Genomic DNA, 17,864 nt, shown 5'->3' on the forward strand with positions numbered 1-17,864 from the left:
TATTAACTTACGGATTTATTATATAAATATATATTCACCCAGCAGCACATGTGCGCAGCCCCTTGCTCTCGTAATGAAGACATAGCTGATTTGCTCCCCCTCCCCCGTCCCTTACTGATTTCTCTCTCTGATGTTGGGCGTGGGTCTCTGGGGAGCCCCCTGAGCTGGAGGGTGGGCTGCTGGCCTAGCTGCCTGTGAGTTGATGGTTTTGCTTCCTCCCTCTTCCCCCTCCCCCCATTTTTTGAGTTTATTCTGATTGATTATTTTTTTTCTCGGTTTCTGGATAAACCACCCTTCTGGGGACAGGATAATAAAACATGTAATATTTTTAAGAAGGATTCCTACAGTGTCCTCTGTTCTTCTATCTCTGTTCTCCACTTCTTAGGAGAGTGATGATAGAGGGCCTCTTCCCAGAACGAGGTCGGGGGTGGGAGTGCCGCGATCCCGGTTCCCATGAGTGTGTGAAAGTAGGAGTGCTGTTGGGGACCAGCTCCGGGCCAGGCACTGTTCTAAGTGTGTGACGTGGGGCTAACTGGTGCAGCCGGCGCGGGAAAGGTGCTGTTACCATGCCCGTTTATAGGTGAGGAGAACAAAACACAGAGAGGTGTGGCGACTAGCCCAGTGTCACCCAGCTGGTGCGTGGTGGGGCCTGAAATCAGCGTCAGGCAGGCCGGCTCCCGGGGCCGTGCTCTGAGCCCCTGCTTAACCTTGGCGCATCGGCCCTCCCTGTAGAGTAAACCCTGGTCCCGGCTGGGAGGAGGAAAGGCAGGGCTCCCAGCAGCTCTCCCACCTCCAGCTGCAGGTGCTCCTGGGCTGAGATCCTAGGAGAAGGTGGCCACCTCCATCCACTGGGCGAGAGGTGACAGCAGGCGTGAGGCAGGGGCCTCCCGGGCCTCCCCCGCCACCCCCTCCCTGCAGCCCGGGCTCACCTGTCTGTGGGTCAGGCAGACGCCCCCCTCGCCCCCATCCAGGTGCTGGCTGCAGTGGCCTGTGCAGAGAGAGAGGAGGGGAGTGAGCGCCTGCCTCCCTGGCCCCCCTGCCGTGGAGACGTCCTCCCTCTGCCCCACCGGTGCCAGCACTCACGGAAGAGGCAGACGAGCTGGGCCACACAGGACACGAAGCGCTCGAAGTCCACACGCAGACGGCTGTCCCGGTAGCGGCTAGTGAGGGCCTGGGTCAGCTGGTTGTTCAGTTGGAAGCCTGGGGGAGGCCGCCTCTGAGCCCGGGCTGCCCTGTGAGCAGCCCACCTCAGGGTCGCACCCCCTCCAACTCCCCAGGAAAGGCAGACACCGCAGGAATGATGCGGAGTGTCAACAGAGGCTTTTAAAAGCCGGTCCCCGTGAGCTCCCGGCTACTCCTCCCCAGGGCCCCCGCTGTCCCCAGCCACCTGGTGGCCAGCACAGGCTGCACGTCATCTCCCCATCCCCTCCTCCACTTGACCTTGGGCTTTGTCCTTCTTGCCTTCTTTGCACTTGATGCTCCCCCTGCCCAGAACACCTTGTCCTCTCTTGGCCTGTAGCGTCCCTACTCTGGGACACCCCTCGTTCAGGAAGTCCTCTCACTCAGCCCCACTGAGCAGCGTCAGGCTTCTCTGGACTCCCACGGCTCCCTGCCCTGTTCCTCCACATCCCTGCCCTGGCGCCTCTGGGCTGTCACTGTCATTGGTGGCTCTGGCTGCGCCTGGACTGGGCAGGGGAGCGTGGCGGGTGAGGTCTGGGAAGGGCTTCTGGTCACTGAATCCCCAAGCATCAGCTAGCACAGGGGTGGGGGGAGGGGTGTGTGGAGCAGAGGATAGGACTAGATCGGGGCAGGTTCTTTCTCCTGCCAGTCCCCCCCAAGCCCGGAACTGCCCAGGTCTCTGGACCGTGCTTCCTTCCGGGCCACTCCCTGGCATTCCCTGCGCCTTACACACCACCCTTCCCTTGCCCGTCAGCTCCAGCCTCACACAAGCCCTGACACTGGACGTGCCTCTCCCTCCACCCTCTCATAACATACTTAAAATTTTTTAAAGAGCTGTCCTCCCAAGCCCTCTTGGGGCCTCCTGTCTTCCCCCACCAATCTCCCCTCTGATCACCTCCTCCTCCTCCCTTGGCTCTAGCCACACGGGCCCTCTGCCCTCACCTCCATCACTGGGCCCCTCGCTCACTCTGCTCCCTCCACACCCATCTTTGTACTGACTTTCCCTCTGGACTGTTCTTCCCCAGTGTCTCCAAGGCTCACTCCCCCTCCTTCAGGTCTCTGTCCAAACATCACCTCAGTGAGGCCTTCCCTGACCGCCCTGTCTCAACCCACACCCCACCCCCTGCATATCCCCACACCCTGACCTGTTTCCTTTCCTACCATAGGGCTCCCCACCATCTGACCGAGACATTCTGCTTGTTGTGTGTCTGCACCGTCAGAGCGGCAGCCCCTCGAGAGCACTTTTTTCCTGCCTAGACTAACAGCAGGCCTGTACCGAGGAATACTGAGTGAACAGTACAGCCTTCCGTCTCTCCCCTCTGCTTCTGTCTACCTGAGACTCTGTCTCATCTCCCAGTCCTCTCTCTCTGACTCCATCTCCCCGCTGTCTGGGTTTTTTTGTCTTTGTTTTGGGGGGGTGGTTTTGGCCACACCATGCGGCATGTGGGATCTTAGTTCCCCAGCGGGATTGGACCCACGCCCCCTGCAGTGGAAATGAAGAATCTTAGCCACTGGACCGCCAGGGAAGTCCCCATCTCCCCCCTCCTGAGTTCTTTTCTTGTACCTCTCTGGACCTTTGACCTCCCCCTTCAGGGTTTCCCCCGCCTCTCGGACTCTGGGTCACGTCACCCCCAGCCTCCCGTCTCCCCATGTCTCATCCTTCCCTGTGCTGTGGCAGATGAGCTCTGGGGTGGGGCGCGGGGTCTGGGAGTTCCGTGTCTGATCCCAGCTCCCACCCACTCCATGCAAGGTGAGGTGGGAGGCTGATCACACTCCTGAAACTCCTCTAACTGCACTGCCCAGGAAAGTGTTGCTCTCTGGCTCTATTCCTTGGCTAGGATTTTGTGCTCCCATACAAATGGAACGGGGTTGTTCTGCATCTCCTGGAAGAACTCAGCCTTTCAGGGGGAGCCTTCGTTTGGGCGCCCTGGCATGCAGTCATGGAAGCTGCATTCCCCAGCACTAAACCCTGTGGGCTTCATTCCACAGGCTCCTCCCGGCCACCCTGTGTATTAGCCATTTTACAGAGAGGGAAACAGAGGCTCCGGGAGGTGGACTCATGTGTCAGGGCTACCCAAGGAGTCCGGGAGTCCAGGACATTCTACCACGAGGCCCTGGGGGCTGGAGCCTCTCAGACACCGGCTCCCAAGCCCTCACTTCCCCTCCCGAGAGGGCCGCACTCCATCCCTCGGTGCCCTCCTCCCCCCACACAGAGGATTCTCACCTTTGGGCCTCTTTCAGGGTCACCCAGTTCCTGCCAAGAATTGGCAACAAACTAAGGTGTGGCCTTTGTGGGTGGCAGGGGAGGAGTACAGGGGAGGAGGGGGTCCCACAGGACCTCTGTCCATACCTGCCGCTTTCAGCGCCAGCCTCAGCTCATAGGAGTTCATAGTCCCAGAAGCATCCTCGTCGAACTTGTCAAATGTGGCCTGGGCAGGGAGGTATTGGTCAGGCCCCTGAGCACCCTGAAGAAGGCTGAAAGGGGGCCTTGGAGCCAGGCAGCCTGAGTTCCCACCACTTCCTTTTCTTCCTGGCTGCCCCTGTACAAGCAGCTTAATCACTTTGGGCCTCTGTTTCCCAATCTGTAAATTGGGAATAGTACCAGCAGTAATAGGGTTGTTGTGAGGACAAGGTGAGATTCTACCCACAAAGGCGTAGTGAGGGCTCAGTAAACAGTGGCTTACTACTTGTAGTGTGGGGAGGCCTAGGATCATTTCCTCGTCACAGGGATCCAAAGTGGTGGGAATTATCGCCTCCCAGTGGTAGACAAGCAAAGGCCCCTCAGCTCACACAGCCAGAAAGGGGCTGAGTTGGGAGCTGGGATTCCAAGGCAGGATAAGAGTCTGCTCTTGATCCTTGAGCTACGTAGTACCCCTAAAGGCACAACAAAGGAGTGGGTGGGGCAGGGACACCCAGCCAGATGCCCCCAGGATGGTGTGGTGCGGTCCAGGTCCCCCTTCTCCCCTAGGTCCCGGGAAGCCCATAGAGCACCTATGCCCCTATTAGTAAAGGTGCCTGTCCCTCCAGGAGGAGGTGCCCTGCCCAGCTCCCCACCTTACCTGCCACTTGAGGAGGTGGCCCCAGAGCTGCTGGAAGTGGTGCAGGTCCAGGCTTGGCCCATGCTGGGGACGGGGCATCTGGTTAAGGTCAATGTCCCCAGAAGGGAAGCAGGGGCCACCCTCCCTACCCAGGCACTGCCCCCATCATATACCCCAAAACACTGCAGCAGCTGCTCGCAGGTCCTGAGCCCAATTTCTCGGGGGGTCTGGGCATGGGCCTTGGCTACAGGAAAAAAAGAAAAAACAAAAAGCTCTCCCTGCCTGTTGGCCAATGATGCTTGTAAGTGCTAAAAATTACTGTTATCCCCATTTTATAGAAACTGAGGTGCAGAAAGCCATGTGACTGCTGGAAACTAGCAGAGCTGGGATTTGAACTCAGGCAAGGGGGTCTGGGTCTGTGCTCAGGGCAGTTAGAGGAAGGGGGGCTTATCCGTGGCCATGGCCTTGGCCACAGGCCCTATCACAGAACCCACGGGTCTGGCCACAGGGGAGACACTGGCAGGCTGAGCCCAGGGTTCCCATGGCCTGACTCCCAGCAGCATCGTGGGTTAACACACATGGGGGCCCTGTGGGGTCCAGGCTTGGTCCCCAACTCACCAGGCTCCAGGGCAATGCTTAATAAGTTCTGGAGCTGAGGGGCACTGAGTTCTTCCTCCTGGTAAGGAGAGAGCTGGTTGTGAGGCTGCACTCAGTCTGCGGTGGCCCAGACAGCACGCTGGGTGGTGCTGGGACACACCGGAGACGGAGAGAGGCCCAGGCCTGCTCTCTCAGAGCTCCTGGTCCAGGGAGTGAGTGAGACATGCTCCCAGAGTGGTCGGGGCTGCGATGGGGAAGCACTGGGCTGTGGGAGCCCACAGAGGACAAGCGGCTGACCAGCCTGGGGGAGGTCCAAGGGCATGTTGGAAAGAGGAGGCCTTAGCCTAGCAGGGGTTGTGAAGGGAGAGAGCAGTCCAGGGGAGGGTACAGACTGAGCAAAGGCCCTGAGGCAAGGAAGAGCTGTGAACATTTTGAGAAAAGAAGTTCATGAGATTTAAGCACAGAGCGACTGAGAAACTAAAGCAAAATGAAACATGTAGGATGAGAGAGGGGTACATAGGGAGGGGAGGGACCCCCTCAGCCCTGCCCGATCTCCTCACCTCTCCTGCCAGCTGGTGAAACAGCAGCTCCAACTCCAGCTTCAGGGGAACATACGGGACCTGTGGGGTGGGGTGGGGTGGGGTGGGTGGGGTGAGGGGAGTTCAGTTCTGGCCAAGAGGATTTCCCCCCACCCCCCACCGTCACGCCCCTTCCCAGAGCTGCCCCTCACCACGAGGGCTTGCAGGTCGGCGCTGATCACGTCATCGATCTCCCTACAAATTACAGGCAGGAGATGGGGGAGGGGGCTGCTCACCCCGCGGCTGGGAATATGGGGCGCGTGGGGTCTCAGAGGTCTAGGCGGGATCCTGGGACCCCTGGACCGACTGGGGGAGGGGGGGGGCGTACAGGGGTTCCCGGTGGTGGGGCAGGGGATCCCGGCTCACACGGCGGTGTGGCGGCGCTCTGCGAAGACGCGCAGCGTGAAGTCAGCCTCGTCGCCGGGGCAGGTGGCGCTGGGCACCACCAGGTAGTGACCAGGACGCAGGCGGCAGCGGCGGCTCACGTCGCGGCGGGCGCAGAAGCGGGAGCGGTCGGCGCACAGCAGGCCCCGCAAGAGCGCGCGGCTGCGCGGGGAGTCCCACAGGCCCAGCAGCTAGAGGGGCAGGGCGGCGTGACCACCACCGTCCAAGTTTACCCCATCTGGCCTCCGACCCACCGCACCCTCCAAACCGCCCTGTCCAAACCCACTGGTCATCCATCACCCTAGGCATGCCCCAGGCCCCCAGGTTGTCCTGCCCGGTCGCTGGGGCTGGTTCAGAGATGGATGGAATCCGGGTCCTGTCTGATACCCACCTCCTCTGGGATCTGTAAGAAGGAAGAGCAAGGGGAGTCAGGGTCAGGGAGAGGCGGTCACCCCTCAGAGTCCCCTCCCTGCTCCCTTCACCCCCCTCTCTCTCTTTTCTTCCCATCCCACCCCTCCTAAAGTCCCTGCCCCTTAGTCTCTGACCCAGCCCCTCCTGGACCCCTCCCTCCCATCTGTGCCCTCAAGTACCGACTCTGCTCCTTGGTCCCCTCCCTGACCCTCAGATGTTTTCCTGACTCCTTTCTGACCCCTCACCCCTCTGCCCTTCTAACCCCTGGCCTCTCTGCACTCTCCCTAGCCCTCCAGTCTCTCCTTGACCTCCACCTCCAATTTCCTCAGCTCTCTTCTCTGACCTTTGACCCCCATCCTGTAGAGCCCCTCGGCCTCCCCAGCTCCTCTCTGCCCCCTCGGATCCCGCCTTGGCCTCCTGCACCTCCACGCCTCTGTGTCCCCCCACCCCCACCCCGTTGCCTGTGCTCAGCCCGGGGTCCCACCTGGAACACGTGGAAGCCCACGGTCAGGTACCTGAGGCCCTGGGCCCTCAGGCACCGCTGGTTGCGCTGTATGAGTGATAGGAGCACAGTGCATTTGGGGGTACGGCCCCCCTGTGCAGGGGCCCGTGTCCCTGCTGCCCCCCAACCCCCCCAGGGCCCCTCCTCATCCTCCTCATCAGGCTCCAGCAGTGTCAGCCGGAACTGGGGATTAGTCCAGAAGGTTTCTAGTTAAAGAACAAAGAAACAGGGTTACCCAGCCTGTCACAGCCCGCCCCCCACCCCCACCCCCCGCCACTGGCCTCTGAGGACCCCCTCCAGGCCTCACCGGCACCAGGCTGGCTCCCGCCAGAGTTGAAGCCGCGCACCCAGCGGCCTTGGAAGGTGTGGATGTGCCAGCCACCTCCAGCCGGGCTGGGGCCCAGCACCTCAGGGCTCAGCGAGCAAATCTGGACGGTGTCGAAGTGGCGGAGGAAGTCCTGCAGCTCCATCCTGGATGGTGGCTGGCGATCAGACCCAGCCCTAGCCCCCACCTCCCCAGGGCCCCAGTCTCCCAAATATCTCATGACCCCCAGATCACAAAGCCCCTAAATTCCTTGTATGTTGCCAAGAATACTTCAGTCCCCCAAATAATACCATGCCTCCAGAAGTGATCCCCAAATTAGAGGCCTCCAGCTCCCCCAGATTTCTCCAAGTTCTCAGAAATGCCCCACATGGGACTTCCCTGGTGGCACAATGGCTAAGAATCAGGCTGCCAATGCAGGGGACATGGATTCAAGCCCTGGTCCAAGAATATCCCACATGCCATGGAGCAACTAAGCCCATGCGCCACAACTATGGAGCCTGTGCTCTAGAGCCCGTGAGCCACAACTATTGAGCCCATGTGCCGCAACTTCTGAAGCCCGTGCGCCTAGAGCCCATGCTCTGCCACAAGAGAAGCCATCGCAATGAGAGAGGCCTGTGCACCACAATGAAGAGCAGCCCCCACTCGCCACAACCAGATAAAACCCGTGTGCAGCAACAAAGACCCAACACAGCCAATAAATAATTTTAAAAAATGCCCCACAAATAGCCAAAATCCACAAACTGCCCCCAAATATTGTCAAATTGCCTTCAACCCCCACATATCAAGACCCTCAGACTATTACCAACAAGTATCCTTCAGCCCCTCAATATTGCCAAGTCCCAAGAAAAGCCCCAATGTCACCAAGCCTCCCACAACGGCCCTAAATATTACCCTTCGACCCTCCAAAGATTACTATGCTTCCCAATTCCCCTAATGTTACTGCTAATTCTTCCTCGACTTCCCAAAATAGAACCCAACTCCCAAATTACCACGGATATGGACAGTTTCTCCCCATAAGGACCTACCCCCATGAACTTCCCCCATGTCCCTTCAAGCAGGACTCGCCCCCTCCCTGACCCCAATGGCCTGGGATCCCTCCCTGAAGCAGACCTGGGACCCCGCCCCACTCACCAGAACTCGCCATCCTCCTTTTTCACCAGCAACGCATCTTGCCACTCGGAAAGGAGTGCATTCCAGTGTGGGCATCTGGGGAGACTGAGGTGTAAGGGGATGAGCAAGAGGGCCCCAGCCACCCAGCCACCCCCAGATCCACCGCACCTGTCACTCCAGGCCCCAGTCCATTCTACTCGGCCCCATGGGTTCCGCAGCCGCAGCAGCCGCACCTTGGTGAAGCCCAGTGACACCTAAGGGAGACATCGTCAGTGGGGGGTTTGGTGCTTGGACATCCCCTGCCGGCCCTCCCTGGGGGTTCCTCACCTCGTGTGTGCCCGTGATTGAATATGCGTGTCCCTTCACCAGCCCATCTTCTGTACGGCACTCGCCCCGATTACGCTGGGCAGGACAGGACAGTGAGCCACGGTGGGGGACAGTGCTCCTCTCTGCACCCCCACCTCCTGTCCCAAAGAAGGAGTCAACCAGAGCACCTACCTAAATGGCACTGGGCTCTGAGAGGGTCTGGGCGTTGGCGAGTGAAGGCAAAAGAAGGAGAGAGAGGCAGATGGAGACAAGAGACCAAAACAGGTTTAAAGAGGAGAGACACAGAGACATTGGGGACAAAAAAAGATACAGACCAGAGAGGAAAAGAGGCAGAGAAATGCAAAAGGCACTCAGTAACTGCGTAGAGGATTAAGTAAATGAATGAACGAATGAGTTAGACTGACTCAGTGAACGAATATGTGATTGGGTCACAGATGGACATATGACCCAAACTGAGCCCATGAAAATCAATCCTGGGTCTTTTGCTGAAATTCTCAGAAAGAGGCACTTTTTTTCCACACCCACACACTCTCCCCAGGGCGGTAGGAGGAACCTGCAGCTGTGTGGCCACTTTTGTGCCCACGTGAGGAAAGCCTGCCTGTGAATGAAGCTAACCCAGAAGCAGGAATAGAAAAACACAATCACAGCATCCACAAAGCACCTGGATCCAGCTGTGCCTGAAGCTTCATTAGTTATGAGAGCAAATAAATGTCCTTTTGACTTGCTCATGTTAGATTTGTGAGAGAGAATAAGCCAACGGTGAAAGCAGAGAGAAGGACACAGGATGCTGCCCCCTCTAGCCGTGACTGTGCTTTGGTCCTGGGGGGGGATCTTCATGGGAGTCTGACTCTCTCACCAGGGCAGTGGCGCCTATGAGGGACTCCTTGGCCAGGGCATGGCGCAGGACGGAGAAGAGGCCTGGAGTGTCCTGCCTCAGGTAGAGCACCTCGCCCACGCCGCCTGTGAAGTCCACGAAAGCCTCATTCATGTGGCCGCCTTGCATCACCTCATAGGAGCCGTGGAGCCTGTGGGAGCAGGTCTGGGGTGGGGTGTCTGAGGCATGGGTGAGTATCTTGGGCAACCCTGGGGACGTGGGGGGCCTCTGTCTCAGGCTGTGAGGTCCCAGGAGCTATTCCTGAAATTTGCAGACTTTTGAGGAGGGTGCACTCTGGAAGCCCTGGGAAATTGGGCTGGTGGCTCTGGGGCCACCAGGACCGCATGATTTGGGGTCATAGGAGAGCTCTGTCAGAATCCTGGGCATCCTCGGGGCTGTGTCTGACACCCTGAGTCTGTGGGAGATGCCTGCTTTGGGGGGGGGGTGTTCCCTGTGTGGCTTGTCAGAGATTTCAGAGCTGCAGAGTGGGGAAAAGCAAGGATTGGAGGGTCCCAGGGATTACACCCAACACTTTGGAGGTGCCTTGGGTTTCTCGATGGGTCAGGAGAGATTGAGATGACAGATCCCCTAAGGGGATTGCTTAGATTTGGTGACTCCAGGGCCTGCTATATGAGATTTCAGTCTCCAGAATTGAATGTTCGGTGGGTATCTAGAGATAGTTTGTGTGAAATATCAATGGAGGGGGACTTCCCTGGAGGTCCAGTGGTTAGGACTCTGGCTCCCAATGCAAGGGGTGCGGGTTCAATCTCTGGTCAGGGAACTAAGATCCTGCATGCCACGAGGCACGGCCAAAAAAAAAAAAAATCAGGAAGGTCTTTATGATTCAGAGGTCTTCAGGCAATGGTGTGGCATGAGGCCCCTGTGGGCTATACCTTGGTTTGAGATCTTTGGCGGGGTATCTAGAGGATTCCAGAAGTCGGGGGGCTCCAGGGGTCCCCTGTGACTTGGGGCCTGCTGGCTGGGACTTGGGGTTGGTCCTTACTTGGCGTAGGCCTTTTCCAGGAGTGGGGCCCAGAACTCGTTCCGCTGATCCGAGCGCACGAACATCAGCTTCCCCTCACGCACGGGCAGCCTGTCGTCCACCACGACGTCCACCCAGTGGCCAAACTGCCAGAGCTGGCGGGGAAGGGGCAGGCCCGGGCTCAGCCTCCCACCTCCAACCCTGCTGGGCCGCAACCTCTGACCCCTGACCCTGCTGTACCAGTCCAGGAATTACAGCCCCAAGGGGACCGTGTCAACTGTAAAATCCATGTTACCCTGGGGAAACAGTCATGAACAGAGGAACCGAGCTTTACCTGGAAGTGGAAGACACCTGCATAGCCATCTTGGAAGCCTTGTCCCGGCGGGACCACCCGGGACAGGAGTCGGGGGTACAGAGTGAGGGAGGCAGCAGCCGCAAGAAACCAGCAGTTACCTGGAAGGAAAGGCTGGGGTTGGGGGAGGTGGGAAGAGGGAGGAGAGGCTGAGAGGGAGAGGGAGGGGCAGGGGCTGGGGCAGGGGCAGCGGGAGGCTGAGGGCGGAGCTGTCAGGGTCCCCCCTGCAACTTGCGGGATCTGGGGGCCCAACATGGGTTCGGTGGTCTCACCCAGGCTCCCCTGACACACGTCTGTTCGGCTCATGTCCTCACAGATGAACTGTGGCTCAGTGCAAAACTCCTGGGGGTGATGGGGGATTCCAGACCTCAGCCAGGAAGCGGAGGGAGGAGCCGCTGAGAGGTCAGGGGCCTCGACCCCCTCCTGTCCTCACAGCTCCCGGGTAACGAGCGCCTCCAACCTCACAAGAGACTCGTAAAGCCTGTGGGCAGCCGTTTGGCTTCCCGGGGCTTCTCCTGACCCAGGATGGCCGAACCTGCTCTGAGCCGGTCCCACAGACACCTGCTCTCTCAGACCCAGAGCCCAGCCCCCAACCGCCTCCCTCAGACCCAGAGCCCAGCCCCCAACCTCCTCCCTCAGACCCAGGAGCCCAGTCCCCAGCCCCCTCCTTCCTCAGACCCAGAGCCCAGCCCCCAACCTCCTCCCTCAGACCCAGAGCCCAGCCCCCAACCTCCTCCCTCAGACCCGGGAGCCCAGCCCCCATCCACACATTACATAGGGTCTCTTCCATTCCACCCCTTTGGTCTTCTCCGAGTCCGGCCCCAGCTGGTCATAGCCAAGGGCGTCAGGGCCAGCAGGGAAGTAGGGATCTTGGAACAGGACCCCTTCATCCAGGCAGGCTGCTTGGATTGCTTTGTAGTTCTGGCCCTGAAAGGGCTTTGGGCTGTTGGTTCCGGGTCCTGCCTCCTCATTCACCAGTTGGATGGTGACCCTCCGGCCGCCACACGCCATCCGGACACTGTGGGCTCACACACTGGCTCCAGGCCCTTTAACCTCCTGAGTCATGGGGGGCGGGGCCTCCCCTCCATCTGAGCCCAGATGGGGGTCTTTAGGCAGTGAGGAACCATCCCTCGTTCATACTAATTGATGGTTTGGGGTGCCAGCGAGTAAGGACGCCTCTTCAGTGGTTTCCTCCTCAGGGCGTGGGGCCGTCAGCTGTGGCCAGGGTAGCAGCTTAATGGGCTTGGCCAGCAGCAGGAGGGAAGGTGAGTGGAGCTGAGGGAGGACTGGCTGCTGCTGTGGGAGGTGCCTGGAAGGAGGTCAGTGCCAGGGCGGGGAGCTTTGGGGAGGCAGACATCTTTACTGCTGTGTCTCTAGATCTGACAGTTTCTCTCTCTGCCTGCCATTGTATCTCTCTTCTCCTTCTTGGCCTCACTGTCTCTCTCTGTCCATCTCTCTTGGTCCGTTTTGTTTTACTCCATTTTTTGTTTCTCTGTGTCTGTGTCTCTATCTCCTGCCATCTCCATCTCTCTTTATATCTCTTCCTGTGTCTCTTTGTCTCTCTGTATCTGCCTCAGTCTGTCCGTCTCCATTTTCTTCCCTGTCCTTGTAACATCTCAGTCACCCTCAGTAGGACTCTGAGGCTTTAGGACCCCTATTCCTCCCCTTCCTGACGAGGCAGACCTCAGGGCGGACCATGGAGAGGCTGCTCTACATCCACCTGTCCTAGGCTGGGAGCCAAGCCCACCAGTGACGTTGACACCCCATCCTGCCCACCTGCAGCTCAGGGTCTGGGGCAGTACATCCCCAAAAGGATGCTGGAGCTCGGTGGAACGGCTGGAAGAAGGACCTTGGTTCTTGTCTTCTTTGAAGAAAGAATTCAGTGAAGAGACCAAGATTATGAAAAAGATAAAAGCATTTATGAGAAGCAAAGTACGTGTGGCAAACCACACAGGCGAGCCCTGAGTGAGCTGCACGTAATAGGGGCAGCTTAGCTTGCTGATATAGAGGCGGTTTTCCGGGTTTTATTTCTGGCCAGTCATCTCCATGTTTGGTCCTGGTGGGGACACCCACCTCTCAGCCACGATGGATTCCAGCTGGCATCTTCTCCCTCCTTTTGCCCTTCCCCTAGACTGAGGGCCTTCTCTGTGCATGGATTGGCCCAGGAAATCCACAAGAATGCACCAAATCAGGACCCAATACCTCTGCTGGTATCCCATCTCAAAGCATCAGCAGGAGACCAGCTGCAGCTGCTCAGCCAGGGGCCTCTCTCCTACCTCAAATCCCTCCTGAGAGACGTGGAACCCAAAAAATCTTACTGAGAGGATGAAGGGTGATGGTCCATCTTCTGTAGCTTCTTTGGGTTGACATTGGGTCAGCCTACCTAACTGGGGCCACGGAACTCTCACCCTGCCTTGTTAGGGGCCCCCAGGGCAACTTCTGTTGTTATTCCAGCAGGATTGGTTTCAGGGAGTGGATGGAATCACCATCGTCTTGAATTGCCGTAACGTGGGAAAAGCAAAGTTACCAAGCAGATTCATAAAGGCAAGGGCCGAAGATCAGTCTGCAAATATGCCCTTGCTCTTCCCACTGATCTGCCTTAGCCATGGTCAAGATGAGGGCCGCCCCTAGGACCCGGCCCCCTTAACCCTCATATGGCCCCAAGGGAGCCCAGAAGGTCTCTCCCCAGTAGTGGGGTAGGATACTCAGGAACAACTAGAAAGGCATGTGAGATCAAACACTGTTTAAATTGGCAAGCGAGAGGCCCGGCTAAGTGATGGGTTCAAGGCTTTCTGTCAACACCAGTTACTGTGCCACTTTTAGAGGAAAGAGGCCCAGCGTGAGAAAATCAAGACAGACTAAGTGGCTCCCGTATCAAATTAAAAAATCGATCTTCTTACCTGCCACGTCAAGGACTGGGGCTCCTCGGCAGAGATAGTGATGCCAAAAGCTCCGCTTCTAAGGGGGAACAGGGGCCAGCCCCTCAAGAACGGCACCCCCCTCACTGGGGAATCGGGAGAGGTCTTACAGCCGGGGCTCGTGGTCAGGGGTAGGCGAGACGTCTTGCATTCTTCTGATGGGTTGGTGGTGAGGTAAGTAGCAGGCACCATCATCAACCTTCAGGTCCAACTGGTCTGGGGTCTGCATGCGTGTGGGCGGCATACCGTTGTTAATTGTTAACTCCTCCCACCTGGAGGGGGTTTCAGCATCTGCAAAATAGCTCAGAGATATTGTTGTGCGTATTGTTGCTGGGGAAACAGGACCTGCCCCGAGGCTGCTCTTGCCTGTTTCTCTCAGGTCGCAGATCCCCTCCCTTCCCTAATGAACAGCTGCTTGCATCTGCCCATTGGAACTCGGAGAGGGTCGTGGAGGCTGAATGAAGGCTGTTTCCTATAATCCAAGAAATGGGGGACACAAAGGCTTTGTGCCCAGGAGCCCCACAGGGCCCCGTGTGGTATCCACAGACATCTCGCGGAGGGAGGCGGGGGAGCCGCCAGAACCCCCACGGCTGCCTCCGGAGACCAGCACGGCCATCTCAGGAGCAGGAGCCCCCTTTCCCATTCGGGACGGAGGTCACAACCATCTCCAGAGACCGATCTCTTTGCAGACTGGGCGTGGCCCCGCGGGGCTCCTGGCACTCACAGGCCCAGTGGCCAGTTGACTTACCTTTGAAGAAATCCCCCTTGTTGGTTTTACCTCCAGAGGGGTGGTCGAACCTTCTTGGCCCCTTTGGGTTGCCCTGAGGTTGCAAGGCATAGGGCTGACAGCAGCTGCTGTCCGTTCAGCTTGCGCCTTGGCCTGCCTTTTCTCATGTAGAGTCCTCTCCCCCTCCTCAGTTTATCTTGATTATTAAATACCCCAAAGGCCACCTCTAGGAGTTGGTGCATAGGGGTTTGCGGGCCTAACTGTAACTTTGGGAGTTTTTGCCTAACATCTGGGGCAGACTGACTGATAAAATGTTGTCCCAGCAGGGCTTGACCCTCGGGAGCGGAGGGTAAATTTTCTGAAAGCCTCCACAAGCCATCCCTGAAAGACAGCTGGGTTTTCTTCCTTCTCTGATGTCACTTCCCTGACCTCATCATAGTTACTGGCTTCCTGATGGACTTTCCCGTTCCTTCTAATAGGCATTGCACCGTGTGGTTCCCAGCCTTCGTTCCCCCCGGGGAATTATAATCCCAAGTGAGCTCCTGATTTGGGACTGCGTCCCCACCACATCTCAAGTATGGGGTTGGTCCCTGGCGAGCTTGTCAGGATGCCCCTGGGCTGCTGTCCAAATCCTTTTTTTCTCCTCATGGGCACAGCTATTTGGACATCCTTCCAAGTTAAATCAAAGGCCAGGGTCAGGGCTTGAAATCCTTCCGTAAATCTACTAGGGTCTTCAGAAAACTGGCTCAGCCTTTGTTTGCATTGGACTAAATCAGGAGAAGGGCACATGTATTCGGATTGCCCCTTCACCATTTGCCACTTTCCTAACAGGGCATATTCTCCCTGATCCTCGGTGATAGAAGTAAGTCCCACTACGGGTTACCCCAGCAGGACTAGCCTTTTCATCCTGGCACACCCGTGAGAATAAAGGAGCATAGGGAGGCGGGATTTGAGACTGGTCAAGGGGATCTGGACTTGTAGGAGTAGGAGAGGCTCAGTTTCCCCTCTGAGAGTTGGGAGTGTTAAAAGAGGATCGTCTAAAATGGAGGAAGGTAGGGGACTTCCCTGGTGGCGCAGAGCTCAAGACTCCGTGCTCTCAATGCAGGGGGCCCTGGTTCGATCCCTCATCAGGGAACTTGATGCCACATGCATGTCACAACTAAGACCCGGTGCAACCAAATAAAATAAAATGGAGGAGGGGACGTCCTGGTGGTGCAGTAGCTCAAAATCCGCTTGCCGATGTGGGGGACGTAGGTTCAACCCCTGGTCTGGGAAGATCCCACATGTGAGAAGCAACTAAGCCTGTGTGCCACACCTACTGAGCCTGCGCTCCCTGGAGCCCATGCTCCGCAACAAGAGAAGCCATCACACTGAGAAGCCCACACACTGCAACGAAGAGTAGCCACCTCTCACTGCAACTAGAGAAAAGTCCATGCAGAGCAAAGAAGATCTAATGCAGCCAAAAAATAAATAAATAAATACAGAAAATAAAATGGAGGAAAGTACATGTGGAAGAAGCAAAATACGTGTGGAAGAAACAAAGCATATGTGGCAAAGCACAAAGGCGAGCTCGGACTGAGCTGCACGCAATAGGTGCAGCTTAGCTTGCTCATTTAGGGGCAGTTTTCTGAGCTTTCTGGCCAGTCATCTCCGTGTTTTCTCCTAGGGTGGGCGCCCATCTCTCAGCCAAGATGGATTCCAGCTGGCATCTTCTCGCTCCTTTTGACCTTCCCCTAGACTGAAGGTCTTCTCTGCACGTGTGTCGGGCAGGAAACCCACAAGCACGCACCCAACTGGAGCCCAATGCTCCCACTGGTAACCCATCTAGAAATGGTAGCGGGACACAGCTGCAGCTGCTCAGCCTGGGGCCTATCTCCTACCTCAGGGGCATTGGAAGAAACGGGAGAGAGAGTTTTCAAGTGGCCAAAACTCAGCAGTTTTCATCCCAGCAGCCCTTCCACCTTCAGCAGGGGGTCTCCTGCCCCAGCAGAGCCTGTGTCCTCTGGGACACCTAGATGTCCCTCAGCCCTCTGTGGTCTCTCCCTCCAGGTGCACCAGCCCATATTGTCTGTGCCCCGCAGCTGTGTGGCCACCAAAAGGGGGTTATAAACAGGCTTTCTTCCCATTAAATTGCCAAGACGAACCCCACCCCCCAGCATGAGGTAGGTGACAGGGTTAGGAGCCAGAGGGCCTGGGTTCAAATCTCAGCTCTACCACTTAGAACTGTGTGTCAAGAGCAAGTCTTTTAACCCCTCTGTGCCTCAATTTCCTCATCTCTACAACGGGGGTAATAATAAGACTTATGTCTGAGTGTTATTGTGAGAAACAAACAAGTTGACATGTGGGACACGTCCAGGACAGTGCTCGACACGTAGTAGGTGCTCAACGAACGTTCAATGTCGTGACTACATCCTGCGATCCCATCCATGGTCACCTATCACCACTGGTTCTGGCTGCCGTCTCTGCCATTTCCATGGTCACTTCCACCATCCCATTATCCGTTGTCCATGTTCTAACCCCGCGAGGTCACAGCCCTCTCCCGGTTACTTGCCCGATCATACCACTAACAGTAGAAGAAAGCTTTTAGTAAAACCTGACTGACATCTTACAATGATGTAAAAATCGTGTTGGATGTCCTGGCCTCCTTCCTGCCCCTTCCTGGGCCCCTTCTGCAAGGCCCCTCCTGCAGGGCCCCTCCAGGCAGCTGCTCTTCCTTGCTCCCCGCGGGCTGCCATGCCACAGGGCTCGGCTCACACCCCACAAACAAGACTTCTCTTGATCAACACTTCCCGCATCACTCCTTGAATCCGGAGTCCCAAATGAGCTTTCACCAGCCAAGGTAAGAAAAACGCATTGATGTTACCGTAACGGATGCTTTGTGAGCCCAGTACCCCCAACCTCTTTCTGGAATCAGCATGCCCATTATGTTTGGGGGACCCACGGGTCCCTTATTCCCAAGCCAGGTGGCTCTGGTAGGGCTGGCCCCTTCCACCAACTCCAGGGAAGCACATGTGACTCAGACCAGCCAATGAGAGCACCTCAGCCCCCTGGTCACGCCCCCTAGTCACACCCCTAGTTCAGTGCCTGAGTGTCCGAACAGGGCTTCTCTTTCCTTGAGGCCACTAAGCTGACGGGATGTAAGCCCCCAGTGGCTCAGCTCTACCTTGACCGTGTTGTCAGGAGCCCCTGCCTGAGAATGAGGACAGCGACGCTGAGAGAAGCAGAGCCAGAGACGAGATTCCCTGAGCATAGAACCCGTCAGTCCGGCTGTGCTCAAAACCAAGCTTTTACATTAATAGAGTCAATAATTCTGCCTCTCTCTTTTCCCCATTTTTATTTTATTTTATTATTTTATTTTATTATTATTTTTTAATTTATTGTGACTAGCAACCAAAAGAAACCTCCCTAACTGAGTTGGCATGATTTCTGGAGAGGCGCACGAGCCTGAGTGTCAAGGACTCAGCTCCCTGGGGAGGGGCTTCCCTGATGGCACAGTGGCTAAGAATCTGCCTGCCAATGCAGGGGACATGGGTTCAAGCCCTTGGCTGGGAAGATCCCAC

The 17,864-nt window shown here is 57.1% G+C and overlaps 1 protein-coding gene across 1 annotated transcript; it reads right to left on the reverse strand.

Annotated features, from left to right (window-relative positions):
* Positions 1-331: 331 nt before the first annotated feature.
* On the reverse strand, positions 332-13,237 carry CAPN12 (calpain 12). The gene is made up of 21 exons (XM_057713260.1): positions 11,434-13,237; positions 10,932-11,001; positions 10,642-10,760; positions 10,329-10,462; positions 9,308-9,476; positions 8,452-8,526; positions 8,293-8,378; positions 8,146-8,220; positions 6,997-7,160; positions 6,672-6,895; positions 6,168-6,179; positions 5,759-5,967; positions 5,545-5,587; positions 5,375-5,434; positions 4,836-4,893; positions 4,391-4,461; positions 4,239-4,301; positions 3,530-3,608; positions 1,084-1,200; positions 930-988; positions 332-848 (listed from the first exon to the last, which is right to left on the reverse strand). Exons 1-21 carry the CDS (start codon positions 11,668-11,670, stop codon positions 822-824), a joined length of 2,151 nt encoding a protein of 716 aa, XP_057569243.1. The 5' UTR covers positions 11,671-13,237; the 3' UTR covers positions 332-821.
* Between the last annotated feature and the right edge of the window lie 4,627 nt (positions 13,238-17,864).

The sequence above is a fragment of the Hippopotamus amphibius genome, chromosome 16 (assembly GCF_030028045.1).
Source record: "Hippopotamus amphibius kiboko isolate mHipAmp2 chromosome 16, mHipAmp2.hap2, whole genome shotgun sequence".
NCBI lineage: Eukaryota > Metazoa > Chordata > Mammalia > Artiodactyla > Hippopotamidae > Hippopotamus > Hippopotamus amphibius.